This window comes from Dipodomys spectabilis, unplaced genomic scaffold (assembly GCF_019054845.1).
Source record: "Dipodomys spectabilis isolate Male_0828 unplaced genomic scaffold, ASM1905484v1 ptg000297l, whole genome shotgun sequence".
Taxonomy (NCBI): Eukaryota; Metazoa; Chordata; class Mammalia; order Rodentia; family Heteromyidae; genus Dipodomys; species Dipodomys spectabilis.
Window position 1 is genome coordinate 7,572,683 of NW_024870974.1, and position 14,459 is coordinate 7,587,141.

General features: G+C 40.4%; 1 protein-coding gene across 1 annotated transcript in view; it reads right to left on the reverse strand.

The window, feature by feature from the left end:
- Nucleotides 1-6,306: 6,306 nt before the first annotated feature.
- The window catches only part of LOC122127161 (microsomal triglyceride transfer protein), a 44,535-nt gene continuing 36,382 nt past the window's right edge, over nucleotides 6,307-14,459 (reverse strand). Inside the window, exons 16-18 of the mRNA XM_042701764.1 lie at nucleotides 12,093-12,217; nucleotides 8,523-8,693; nucleotides 6,307-6,619 (exon numbers count right to left, since the gene is read on the reverse strand). Coding sequence (XP_042557698.1) covers nucleotides 6,448-6,619; nucleotides 8,523-8,693; nucleotides 12,093-12,217 — 468 coding nt within the window. The 3' untranslated portion in view covers nucleotides 6,307-6,447. The remainder of the gene's footprint in view (nucleotides 6,620-8,522; nucleotides 8,694-12,092; nucleotides 12,218-14,459) is intronic.

A 14,459-nucleotide genomic window follows, 5' to 3' on the forward strand; every position in this document is an offset into this window, starting at 1 on the left:
ATCATCTTACAGAGGTAGATAACAACCATTACATTCTCCCTGGTACAGACTTTTGTTGAGGTTTTAGGGTCCTGCAGCATCAAGTCCTGCCCCCAAACCTGTCCACATGGAGTGACTGACATAAAAGTTGTGAGAGAATTCTAAGATGTCTCAGGAATCACTATGCAGAGGGCAAATAGAGCAAGGGTGATTGCAATAATAATATGCAATAATATGCATAATAATATGTAATAATAATATGCAAAAATGGAACCAGAGAAATTGAGGGATGGGTAGAATTGGAAAAAATGTGGGAGAATGATAAAAAGGGTAACACTGATCAAGATATGTTGTACTCACAAATTGATACATGGAACTGAAACCCCTTTGTATGATGACTTAGTGGTAGTATACATAAATAAACAGCTCACACACACAGAAGAAAAGTTTAGATTGAAATGTGTAAGAAAATAAGCTGGGAAGGGTATGTGGGGGAGGACATGTCACTGAAGGAATCTCCATATTTCTCCATTTTATCATTCCATTTGCATATCCCCATCACTTGTATTTAAATGCTTCCCATCAATACCTTATGTCCAGAAGATTTACCTTCAGAACCAAGCACACCCACTGTTCTAGTTATATTTTGCTGAGCAACTGTCTACCTAAAACGGTAGTGGCTTAAAAACAACAACAAAAAATCATTTGTTTGATTCACACATCTGCAGTTGAAATTGGGCTGGACATGGGAGGTTAGTTTCTGCTTCACCCAAAGGCAGACAAGGAAAAGGAGAGTGCACTTCCATCACAGATCAGTGACATGTCAGCCGAGTTGATGTCAGCTGTCACCAGCTAAGCTGAGCCTGAAGAGTCAGTGGTTAACATCTCTTCATTTGAGCCCCTTGCTGCTTGGGCTTCCTGAAAACATGGCTTCCTGAAAAACATATTCCAACTTTGAGCATCCCAAGAAGCAAGAAACAGATGCTGCCAGTTGCTTAAGGCCTATCCTAGAAATGAATATAGCATTCCCTTCATTATCTCTGATGAGCAATCAGAGAGCCAAGATTTAATATTCTGGGACATAAATTCCATTTCTTAGTGGGGAGAGAGCCAAAGAATTTTGGTAAAATATTTTAGAGCCACAATTTTCACTCTAGGGTATTTTAAAAAACATATGTATAAAAAGAGTTCTAGATTCTGTTCTGAAGTCTGTGTAGGCTCAAAACACTCTAGGGGAAAAAGCTAGAACCAAGAGCAGTCTAGAAAAGGTTTTGTGGGCATGTGTTTCTTTGTGTGTGTTGGAATATGCTAGAATCTGGAAGGGCAGACACCAGCTTTCTTTGATTTAAAAAAATAAATGTTACTACATACCAAATGCTCTGATTCATGAAGAGGTTAGGATTTCAGGAAGTCTTTAAATATGGAGAGAATGCTTGATATGTTGATAAAGCTTCTAGTCTAAGCCTGGTCAAAGAGTTTGAAAGAGGAAGCTGGCCAACAGCTACAGAGAGAGAGACCATGTCAATGACCAATGATGGAGCATGGGGCAGGCAAGGGGAAAAGACAGCACTCTACTTGATCAGGACCAGGAAAAACAGATCAAGGCAAGAGACCAAAGGCAAAGAGGTTATTCAGTTGTTCAGGGGTGAAGTAGCTACTGAAGGACAGTAAGAGAGCAGGGTGTGAAAAAGTAGCATGTTCAAGGCCTTAGACAGCACTCTATCCAACAGAAGAGGTGTGAAGAGATAGTCACAGCAGATAGGCATAGCAGAAACTAATATTTTTTTCTCTAATCCTTGAATCTACAACCTAATCAACAGGCCAGTCCCTGAGTATAGGCTTTCTTGCAGATGTGTATGCTTTTAGTTCAGCTGGAGAGAGGGTAAAAACAGGCTTCTTCAAATCAGAAATGCCTTCAAAATTTAATTTTACTGCTTACCATCAAGTTACTTTGATTCCTAAGCTTCTAGCATATTCCTACGATACTAGCATAATCATAGAAATTGCAAGATAACATCTATGCATACACAGCAAAGTACTGCATATTTATTGTGTGTAATATGTGACATATTAGAAATAATTATTATGCAAATTAAGAGAGCATGCATATTGCCTTCACTCTGTACTTATCATTAAGGGAATATTAACAACTGTGACTAACTGCTCTGATTTTGCACTCCTGCCTGTGAAAAATTCCAATCTGCTATTACACAGACAATTCAAAACACTTGAAACTTTTGGGTGGCTTCTTCTATTTACAAAAGCTATATGAATTTATTGAAGGAAATATGGAAAATATCATCTAAAAGGTGAAAAATAGGGAGAAATATTTTGAGACAGAAATGTTTTTGAGACTATGATCTTCCTGACTCAGTCTGGAATTATAGTAGTACATAAGCATATTTAGGCTGGGGAAAAATTTGTAATCTAGAGAGACTCATAATTAGCTTCTAGAAAATATATATTGTAAGTATAGTTGATACTTTTATGTTCTTTTTTTCTACTCTCCCTATATATATAAGTATACACACACACATTACACACACACACACACACACACACACACACACACACACACACACACACACGGTTTTGTAACTTTGAAAACCTGTCTCTTAGGGCTAAGCTGCCTAGCAAGTGTAAGGCTCTGAATTCAGACCCCAATATTCTAAGGGAAACAAAATAAAAATAAATCTACCTCTATTTTTCGGTACTCTTGGAGGAATGACTTTTAATGGTGATATCTTTTTTCTTGGTATGGCTATATCCTGGTATGATTAAGCTCTCATTTGAAGTGTTTCATTTGTATAATTTGAGGCTATGAAAATAAGCTTCAACAAATATCTTTAAACATCTTTAAATATCTTTGCATACATCTCTTTCCCCTCATTTCCATGCAACAAACCCCCTAATTAGAATTACTGAGTAAAAAATACCAGCTTTTTTTTTTTTTTGTCAGTTGTGGGGCTTGAACTCTTGGCCTGGGCACTTGCTGTTCCTGAGCTCTTCAGCTCAAGGCTAGTACTCTGCCACTTGAGCCGCAGCGCCACTTCTGGCTTTCTGGTGGTTAATTGGAGATAAGAGCTTCCTGCCCGGGCTGGCTTTGAACCACGTTCCTCAGATCTCAGCCTCCTGCATAGCTAGAATTCCAGACGTGAGCCACTGGTGCCTGGCACATTTTTAAAACTTTCAACACACAAGACTTTGAGACCTCTCTCTCTCTCTTTCCATGTCCTAATACCACTAACCTCAACATACCTAAACTATCAGTTCTTAGTTGTTATTTGAGACAGGCAGGGGTTTGCTGCCATTAAACTCAAAGTCCTCCTACTTCAGCTTCCCCAGTGCTGGGATTATAGCCATGCACCACTACACCAGGCATCTTATTCTTTAGAAACATTCTATTTGAATGAAGAGCTGTCCTGAAAATATCCCAGTTAAAAACATCTCCCTTAACATTTCAGTTGTCCTGGAAATGAGGTCTCCTTGCACAATGCACGTTGCAAAAGCTCATCACAAAAGCTACAAGCGCTTACTTTCATATGGTTTCTCTTCTTGGCCTTTTAGTTGTTTCTTTTGTAGGACACGAACAAACAATTCCTTCTGATGTGAGGGCAGAGTACGTCCCTTAACCTTGGAGGTAGGTATGTCAGAAATTTGCCCTCCTCACATAGCATCTTGGCCATCCTGAAGGGTAAAGCAAGTTAGAATGCCCAGGCAGCCTTAGGGAGTAAGCTTAGTATCTACTGAACGTGCGCGCCATGTTGCCAGAGGACACTACAGGCTATATGCATGGTCCTAGCTTGAGAAGCTGACCGTGTACTTAGGAAGATCTTTACATTATTTTTTTTAAGAAAAAGGACAATGACAGGAGACAATAGAGTAGGCCAGGCATCCAAGTTGGTGTGGTTAATTGCCAAGTGAAAACCAGCGGGACTAAGTGAGGAAATGTGGTAGGAATTAGGCATGTAAAATCCACAGGGGCATGGGACAAGGGCAGGAGGAGGTGTTATTCAGAAGAATTGTGCTTATGCAGTGGAGACAAGAGACCTATCAAGTGCCCAGCATAGTACACAGCACTGTTTGCTAAGTAACAGAGGTGGAGGTAGAAGGAAGTTTTTGTTAAGCATAGGTCATTTTCATGTCTGAGACTTGTCTGATTATCCAAGTGCTTTGTATTTAGCATGCTTAGAGCACCCATTTTCTTTTCTAGTTAGAGAATATATGAGAACATGTCTGGCTTTGAGCGTATCTGTATACCTCAATACTTCTCACACTGACCTCTTGCTCAGAAACTCTGTTGACGCGGTTAATCTCCAGACAAACACAGTGGGAGATGGTAAGAAAAAAAGTGGGGAGAAGTACCCCAAAGCAGAATGGAGCTTACTGACTTCCACTAACAAAAGGAATCAGGTAATTTAAAACATAAGCGTGCTCTGGAAAGAGAACATCCACACTTTTCCATGTAATCCTAGAAGATTATGGCAGGAATCTTTCTAGTAAAAATAGAAGGGTGAAAATAGTTTATAGGTGTAGGTGATGTTCCAAGTCAACTGTGAATAAATTACATTTTTATTAATAGGAGGGTAGCAAAGGATTAGTGCTGTCATTCTAGACTAACTCTAATCCCCGTGATGGAAGGTCAATATTAGCCAATGTAGGCTTCTCTGAACATACAAGTTGGTTGTCCATTCAAGGCTGAGGACAGGGCATCTGACCCCACTCTGGGGGTCTCAAACTCACAGACAGCAAAGGAGGCTGATAAATGTCCAAAACAAGAAGGCAATTCTAGGTGCTAATGGGAATTGGTATAAAAACCAGAGTTAGTCTTGCTTTGGAACTCCCAGGTCGTGAGGAGGTTTGGCTGTGATGGTTTTCAGTGGCTTATTTTCCCAAAGACTGAACTCCCATCTAGATACCAAGACTGATGTGTTTTGCTTTGAAGGTTCTGCTCTGTGAATGATGCTCAGGAAGAAAGGAAGCATGGACGTCAGAGCAATGAAAGACAAAATAACTCAAGGAGATGTCCACATATTTATTTCATCATGTTTCATTTTTAGTTGACAGCTATTAGAGGGCTAGCAGAACTTTCACCTGTGTGTGTGTGTGTGTGTGTGTGTGTGTGTGTGTGTGTGTGTGTGTGTGTGTGTGTGTGTGTGTGTGTGTGTGTGTGTGTGTGTGTTTCATGGATAAATGACCCTAAAGTTCTGGGGAGAGTTTATTGCAATAAAACTTATCTATTTTGCTAATAAATATTTAAAATGATCTGACATGACTTGTATAATGCATACAAATAAAGACTTTATTTGATCTCATCATGTTGAAATTCAAATCCATCAGTTTCTTGAAGTAATGTTCTCTCTGTCATTGTGGCTACTGTGTACCTCGCAGTTGTATAGACTGTACTGTGTCACACCACACAAGAGAGGAAGAGGTTAAGAGATGGCTATACCAGTCTGTCTTACAAAGAATAGAATTCTACATGACAGCCTCAGAAAAACACACATAGGGTTATTCATTTTTGTTTTTGTTTTTTGTATGTGCAGATCCTGGGGCTTTGAACTCAGGGCCTGGGCACTGTACCTGAGTTTGTTTGTTTGTTTTTTAACTAAGACTAGCACTCTACCACTTGAGCCACAGCTCCCTTTCTGGCTTTTTGGTAGTTTATTGGAGATAAGAGTCCCATGGGCTTTCCTGCCTTGTCTGGCTTTGAGCCTCAAATCTTAGCCTCTTGAGTTCAAATGGTATTTCTGAAACAATTTTATTTCTTATTCTTAAATGCTCATTCTAGATATTTGAGGGCTGAAGGCAGAGGTCTGATGGATATCAGCTAGCTCACTGGATGGTCAACAAAAATGGTTTGCTTGAATTCTATGGGTCTTCAACCCTAATGCTTAGCACCCTAGAAGGCATAAACAGTCATTCTTATAGTTGACTAACAAAATTCCTTTAAAAGTCTTGTACCTACTCTCTCATTGAAACCTGTACCCCACCAAGAGATAAAAGAAAAAGAACATAGCCTGTCCTCATTTTCTGATTAGGCAGTGTGGTTCACAGAAAGTGAGCCTGGCTTAGAGCTTTCCCTTCAGATACCCTGGGTGAAAACTGTTGAAACAAAATTGGATTTCCTTGAATATTTGGAGATTTTATTTTTAACAAATAGTCATTTCTTCTTAGAGCAGAAACTAGTCCTACTCTGTGTGCAACATGAGACTTGAGAGAAGTACAGAAAAGTACAAATGTTGTTGAAAGTGTCACATGATGACTTAATGGGACACTATGGGTAGGTGTACTGAGTAGGCCTAAATTTAATCAACTGAAGTTTTCCCATTGCTTTTTACAAAAATCTTAAATATATGTAAATATGTAAACACTGCTCTCAGAGAGCAAGCACTTCATCCGGCAGCCCACGTCTCATTGTATCCCTTCCCGGAAGACAAATTCACGTGAAATATCACCGATTAGTTCTTAAAACCATCCACTGGAAGAACTCTCTGCTGGAGGGGCGAATACCACCTTACACATCTCAGAGTTCTCTTGATGGAGTGGGAATTCACATCCTGCTAGGAGCCTTTCTTTGCTTCTCCGAGAGACGTAGCCTCTGCCTGTGGACAGCCTTTCATATTTTGTCTCAGATTGCCTGTAGAACAAAGGGAGCAACCGCAGAATTACACACCTCAACGTCACACCTGTCCACATCCAATTGCATATGCAACCACATTCTGGTTGCACTGGGAGTTTCTCAACCCTAAGCAGTGTGAGAAAGGAGTTGAGTAACTGTACTCTCCTAAGTACAGAGGATATGTCTTCCCCTTCAGACGCACTGAAAATGCCCCGGATATAGGAATCCTGCCATCTATTGTTCTGTAATGAAGGACTGAATTCTTTTCATAGTTTGGAGGATGTGAAGTTTCCCAGATCTAGCTATGTCTCCCACCCTTCATTCCAGAGCCCCAACCTGGGGGCCTCTCCCCTTAAGAATAAACTGTAAGATGAGAACACAGACTTAAAAACTTTCCCCCAGCTCTGGTCCAAGTGAAATGTCAAGCCAAACATCCATGTGGCTGACTGAGTGGGTGGTCATTACCTTCTTACCACTAGAAGGCTGATTTAAAAAAAAAATTTTAGTGCACTTATGGAGGACTATTCTAGACATAAGTTAATGTAAGCAGCGACAGCTTGATAGTCTGAGTGTAAGTCACTATCATGTATGCTATGAAAATGTAATCTATTCATATTTGCACTTAAATTATTGATGGATTCCTTATATGGGTTGGGAAATGTCAGAAAATAAGGGGCTCTATTTTTATTTGGTTATCAAAGAAGATAATGGAAATGATGACTTGATATATATAGCCAGTCATGGGGCCTGTACTCTGGGCCTGGGCGCTGTCCCTCAGCTCTTCAGCTCAAGGCTAGCACTCTACCACTTGAGCTACAGTGCCACTTCCAGCTTTTTCTGCTTCTGTAGTGCTGAGGAAACAAACCCAGGGTCTTATGCATGCAAGGCAAACACTCTACCACTGAACCACCTTCCCAGCCCGTGACTTGATATTTTTTTTTTTTTTTTGTGACTTGATATTTTGAGTGTACAAATTGCCTTATGGTCAGAGAATATGTCAAGGAGACCTTGAAAACAACTACAGAAGAGTCGGTGCTATCTAAGCTCAAAGGACTCCAGCTTGACCACAGGGGACTACTATAGAGCACCATGGCTATAAGATGTAAGGACACGGTGTTAATGGAAGAAATACTAGGCAGTTCATGGACAACTATATATTTGATTTGAAGGGCAGTAGGCATTCTACTAATAGATTTTTTTTCAAACATGCAGGATCCTGACTCTCAAATTTAAGTCCAAATTTAACGCCACATTGCTGCTGTATAGAGTTACTTGTGCACTTATTTGGGCCCTTAACTCATGGGAAGTGAATTTCCCTATTTTGAACTCTCTACCTGGGAGACAAGTAGGAAGACATCTGGTATTTCTGTTGAAATTCTGAGACAACTCCTGTGACAAATTAAATGCCAGGGTAGTTTCCTTGAAAAGTTGTTGCTGGATCAAATATGATTTGACTTAATGTCAGAAAAAGTAATCATTAGAATTGCTCAGCCTCCTCCGAGCTGTGTTTTCTTAGTTTTATTAATTGTTCTTTAAGTCCTTGAAAGAAAACTAACCTTTTTTTGGTCAGTCATGGGGCTTGAACTCTGGGCTTGGGTGCTGTCCTTGAGCTCTTCAGCTCAAGGTGAGTGCTCTGCCGCTTGAGCCACAGTGCCACTTCTAGTTTTCTAGTGTTTTATTGGAGATAAGAGTCTCACGGACTTTCCTGCCTGGGCTGGCTTTGAACCACGATCCTCAGATCTCAGCCTCCTGAGTAGCTGGGATTACAGGCGTGAGCCACCTGGCCCAGTGAAAACTAACTTTTTACTTGGTTTCTAATGCTTTTTTTTTTTTCATCCTGGAGCTGTATGCTAAAACACTGAATGCAAGTTTCTGGTGAACTGGAGGTGGTTCTAGAACATTCCAGGAATACTCATCTTACCTAAAGGGAGCTTCAGACTTGTCCATCTGCATGCAGATTAAGAATGGGTACTGAGAAAACTGCACTGTGGAGATGAACTCCAGGCCTGCCTCTGTCTCAGCCCTGGTTTCCAAGCCGGCTTTCACAAAAGAGGAGTCCACGGTAAGCTCACCAGTCAGGACCACAGCCACCCTAAAATGGAGAAAAGAGAAAAAGAACTTGTTCGCATCACATTGAACTAAGAATTTCACAGGGTCTGAACTCATGGCATGGAAAACTAGAAGAAAACACTTAGAAATTAAGAAATGGACCCCAATACACTTAGAACCCCGTTGGAATAAGGGCCTGTTTGGTGCCGGAGATTGGCTATGGAAGGTTTGCTCTACATCTCAACTTCCTTGGCTTCTCATTCTAGACATGGGAACTAAGAGTGATCAGGTATGATACTGCTGGTACACCAAGGACCAAGATAAAAGAATGCCGGAATCCAGTCTTCTCAGAAGGACATAATTACCTAAGTTATCTTAGAAAGAACTATAAGCTTACCAAGAGGACAGCTGGTGGTTTGTAGTGGTTTTCTTTCTACCATCTCTGTTGTCTCTGAGACAGCTACTTCAATTCCATTTCATTACTCTTTCTCAAAAGACATAGGTCTACGGTTACCAAGATATTTAAAAGAATGTTCTGTTCCAAACAGCCATTCTTAGCCAGGCATCGGTGGCTCCACCTTTAATCCTAGCTACTCAGGAGGCTGAAATCTGAAGATTTTGGTTTGAAGCCCACCCAAGCAAGAAAATCTGTGAGACTCTTATCTCCAATTAATCACCAGAAAACTATAAGTGGTGTTGTGGCTCAAAGTGGTAGAGCCCTAGCCTTGATGAAGAGCTCAAGGACAGTGTCAGGCCCTGAGTTCAAGCCCCATGACTGACAAGAAGGGAGGAGGAAGAAAAGGAGGAGGAGGAGGAGGGGGAGGAGGAGAAGGAGGAGGAGGAGGAGGAGGAGGAGGGGGAGGGGGAGGAAGAACTATTCCTACAGTGTAGTATGTGGAGGGACTAGGTAGGGTAGGTACAACAGTCATCAGTGATGGACGGTTGGACAGGTTAAGGTTACTATAAATTACAATAGTCCTCAATCAAACTTAGGAAATTACTTCCATAATTAAATCAGAGTCACAAATCCACACTTAAAAAAAAGTACTAATTTTTGGGTAGGCAAATGAAAACTCCTGCTTCTGTTGTCAGTATAAAAGTAGGTCAGAGGTGGTTTTAATGCTTGAATCCTTTGAAGGACTTTCTAATGTCTTATACTGAGCAAAGGATTAAGAGATTTTTTTTAATGGATGAATGAATTAGCAGATGAAAGAAGAAAGATTAGTTACAATGTGGATACTGGCACTACTTAAGGATATTGCATCCTATTAAAAAAAATCTAGATTTTTTTTGTGGTGGTTGATTTCTCTCTGCAAGGAATCTAATTCAGTTTAATCTGGAGAAATGTCTATCTTAAAAAATACTTTAATATGTATATGACAGCATTAGTCACCATAGCTAAGATATGGAACCAACCCAGATGCCCCTCAGTAGATGAATGGATCAAGAAAATGTGGTATATATACACAATGGAATACTACACCTCCATCAGAAAGAATGACATTGCCCCATTTGTTAGGAAATGGAAAGACTTGGAAAAAATTATATTAAGTGAAGTAAGCCAGGCCCAAAGAAACATAGGTCCCATGGTTTCCCTTATTTGCAATAATTAGTACACGTCTAGGATAACCTTATCAGATGAACAGAAAAGCTCAAAAGCTATGTACATATGACCATATAAGATGATGCTGAATAAAATGAACCCCAAGATATGGACACAAGAGGTGGTTTTTCTTTGTCAAAGTTGTTGTCAATGTACTATGTGATTTTTCTTTTGTTTCTTTTGTATGTTCTTCCCCCATGGTCTATCCCCTGTTGTCACTCTATTTGATTTTGGTACTCTGCATCTTGTATATATATTTATCTAATTTGGGGAGGGGAAAGGAAATAACAAAATGCTGAAACAAGAACACAGGATGACCCATTGCAACAATGATTCTCACAAGACACTATGTTGGAAACGAACTTCACAACTTCTGGTTGGGGGAGTAGTAAGGGAGGTGGAGGAAGGAAGGAATAGTAGGAGAAACACAAAGGAAGAGGTAACAATGTCTGACAAGAAATCCAGTCATTACCTTACTCAAGTAACTGTAAGCCCTCTGTACAGCATTTTCACAATAAAATAAATTTTTAAAAAATACTTTGAAAAAGCCAGGTGCCAGTGGCTCATGCCTGTAATCCTACCTACTCAGGAAGCTGTGATCTGGAATCATGGTTCAAAGCCAGCCTGGGCAGGAAATTCTGTGAGACTCTTATCTGCAATAAACCACTAGAAAACCGGAAGTGATGCTGTGGCTCAAGTGGTAGAGCGTTAGCCTTGAACTGAAGAGCTCAGCAACAGTGTCCAGGCCCAATGTTCAAGCCCCACAACGGACAAAAAAACTACTTTGAAAGGAAAAAGGAGATGAATGATGCAGTTGGGAGCCTCAGATTGGATCGCTGGACTCTGATATGCCACCTGTCAGATTTCCTCGGGTGCATCACCCACAGTTAGTTCAAAATGAATGAAAAACCTAATCATCACTTCTGTTACCACAACTTACCCTATTTTTAAATATCCAAAAGAGTAAAATCAAATCCTATTTCTATTTTATTTTCTGCAATTTGATAGCAAACAAAAGAATAATTATGTTGGCTATTATCACTCTTTTCGGAGACATTTTCATGGGAGCTCACAGATTGATTAGAACAACAAATATTGCTGAGCAAACTAAGGAATGACAGTGCTTAAGACTTTTTGTTGTTGTTGTTGGTTGTGGGGCTTGAACTCTGGGGTTGGGCGCTGTCCTTGCGCTCTTCAGCTCAAGGTGAGCACTCTACCTACCGCTTGAGCCACAGCACCACTTCCGATTTTCTAGTGGTTTAATGGAGGTGAGAGTCTCATGGACTTTCCTGCCTGGGCTGGTTTTGAACCAAGATCCTCAGATCTAAGCCTCCTGAGTAGCTAGGATTACAGGCAGGAGCCACCAGCACCCGGCTATTATTTAAGACTTTGAGTCTTAAATATTGGGTGTAGTAGTTCATGTTTGTCACCTCTCGGCTACATGGTGAGATCCTGTCTCAACCTGCACCAATAGATCCTGTGTAGAAGGGAACAACTTCTTACTACAATCCACAGATGACAGAGGAAGAGAGAGATGTTTAAACATTCATCTTTACTTTGAACAACTGTTCCAAGTAAAATTTCCTAACAGTATCATTAACTATTAAAATGAAATAATAAGAAAAGACAATGCCCTTTATCTATGAGGGCACTGCTGTAGTAAGTACTAACCAGCTTCTAAAATGCTACAGACAGAGTAACTTCCCATAATCCCTTCCAAATCTATGATTTAACAATTAATTGTAAGCGGGAAGCACAGCTTTTGAAAAGTCTGAGGGCTACCAATTCACAAAGATATGTGTAGTCCTTTGCATAAAGCATTAAATATATTATGCTTACCTATTTGTCACTCGGGTTTTAGACTCGCGATACCACAGACTAAACTCCATGGCACCTGAAATATCGATAGCAAGACCACCCTGCACCTCCATGTTGGCCTTTAGTCCAGATTGCAACTGAAGCTCCTAGTGAGGAAAAAGAAAAGAAAGGGACATAATAATAAGCAAAATGTAGTTAACCCCTTCCAAGGTAGATAGTGCTGTTTGACTTGTCTTTGTGGAAGAGTCTTTCTCATCAAGGCCTTCTGATTATCTGGCTCAGTGCTGAGGATGTATGCTGGGCAAGCGCTCTGCCACTGAGAGGAGGTAGGCCCCAGTGGAGGAGTGTTTCTCTAGGCCTGGAAGCCTATTGCTCACACAAAGGTTACTGGGTGATTTACAAAATTAAGTAGTCAGTTAAAATACAGGAGAAGTGGTATACCAATGAGGAGGGTGTTGGCTTTCACTCACTGACCTACTGAGTGGCAAATGATTCTCAGCGTGGAGCTCTCAGGAACAGCTCCAGCAACACCTCTGAATTTGTTCAAAAAAATGCAGGTTCTCAGGTCCCCAACTTTCTAAATTAGAACTCTGAAGGTAGGCTCCAGCAATCTATGTGTAATAAGCCCCACGTGATTCTGATACACTAAAATCTGCACATCAGCTGGGTGGTGGCCCATAATCCTTACCAGTCAAGAGGCTGAGATCTGAGGACCACAGTTTGAAGCCAGCCCAGACACGAAAGTCTGTGAGATTCTTATTTCCCATTAACCACCCCCAAACCAGAAGTGGAGCTGTGGCTCAAAGTAGTAGAGCACTGGCCTTGAGCCAAAAAAACTCAAGGGAGAGCTCCTAGGCCCTGAGTTCTAGCCCCACTACAGACCTAAAAAATTTGTTTTGAGAACCACTGAAGAATGGGCAAATGGAGGAACTTGCATCAGATATCCAGAGGAAGCTTTTAGGGAGATGGGAAAGGTAAACAAGATGACTTCTTGGGGTCTTTTAAGCAATTCTCTGGGGACATGCTGTATTAAATAAAGGCAAAGGCATACTTCTGACAAATGAAAAAAATAGGATTAAAAATTCCTAGTGCATCATTCAAGTGCTAGGAATTACCTGAATCACTTAAAAAAAGAAAAAAAAACACTCAAAAATGAAGAAGGAAGACAAGGTGATTTAAATAAGCCTTATCCCGAACTCATAGGTAAGTCCAACATGAACTCAAGGGTATTTTTCAGAGACATGGTAATTATTTACAAACAGTCCATCCTGAGTAATTGTATTGTTGTGTCAAACCTGTTTTGTGCTGTTTACCTGTATGTAGGCTTTAAGTTTTTCATTTCCCATGTACATTATATGGAGTGATACTGTGAGAATGGTTTCACTAGATAGGGATCAAATCTCCTGAAGAAGGGTTAAACGTAATAATGATTTTGAGAAGAAAAGAACTTGATTTAAAGATCTTAAGTACTTAGCAAGCAGCAATATGACTGAACTCTTTATGCAACTGCTCTACTCAGACCAAACAAGCCAGCATTGGCCAACTCTAAATGCAATGCTTTCACTTTCTAGCAAGGATCACGTTGAGCTCCTTGAATTACAAAAATCGTGGCAGGGAGGCTCAAAGTATTGGTTGATGACCAGCTCTACTATGAATGTATGGTCATGACAGGAAAATAACTTTCATTCTGAAGGCTGCTCCTTATGAAAGCATGGGATGCCAGAGTGATTAGAAGACATGTCTAGAGATACACAAAGCTATATTCAGTCTAGAACAAAAATTTGGTTATCATAGGGGGGCCATATAACACATTGTAACTAGTGAGAAGGAAGACAATTTCCATGTTTGCTACAGGCACTATAATTGTCACTGTTGTCAAACAAACCCTATTACATCCCCTGCTATAGACGTAGTCTTTTCCTTCTATCTTCTTCTCCATTCCCAATGGGAAATTCATGTTCTTGTTAATCCATTCAGTCAACAGAGGCTTGTGATATGGGCCTTGACCTTCTCAATAACTATATGGTAAGCAGATGGATGCAAGCTACATCAGACAAGTGTTTCATGGTGTATTTCAAACAACCCATCATTAGTGAGAAGAGAACAACTGTATCCTGTATCACAAGGGAGACTTTCTCTCTCTCTCTCTCTTAACACGTACTAGTTATATAAAGGGATTATATTGTAACATTTTCACACAAGCAAGGTAGCTTATTTGCCTTTGCTGTTCTTTTGTTTCATGCTAGGGGACCAGGGAAGAACTCTTCCATGAAGTTACAAAGACTTTTTGTGGACCCCCTTATGAAGACAGACCACTTACCACCACAGAAAAAGAGCATTCTGTGAAAGGGACTAAGCACATGGTGTAGTGATTCTAATTACTGAGGG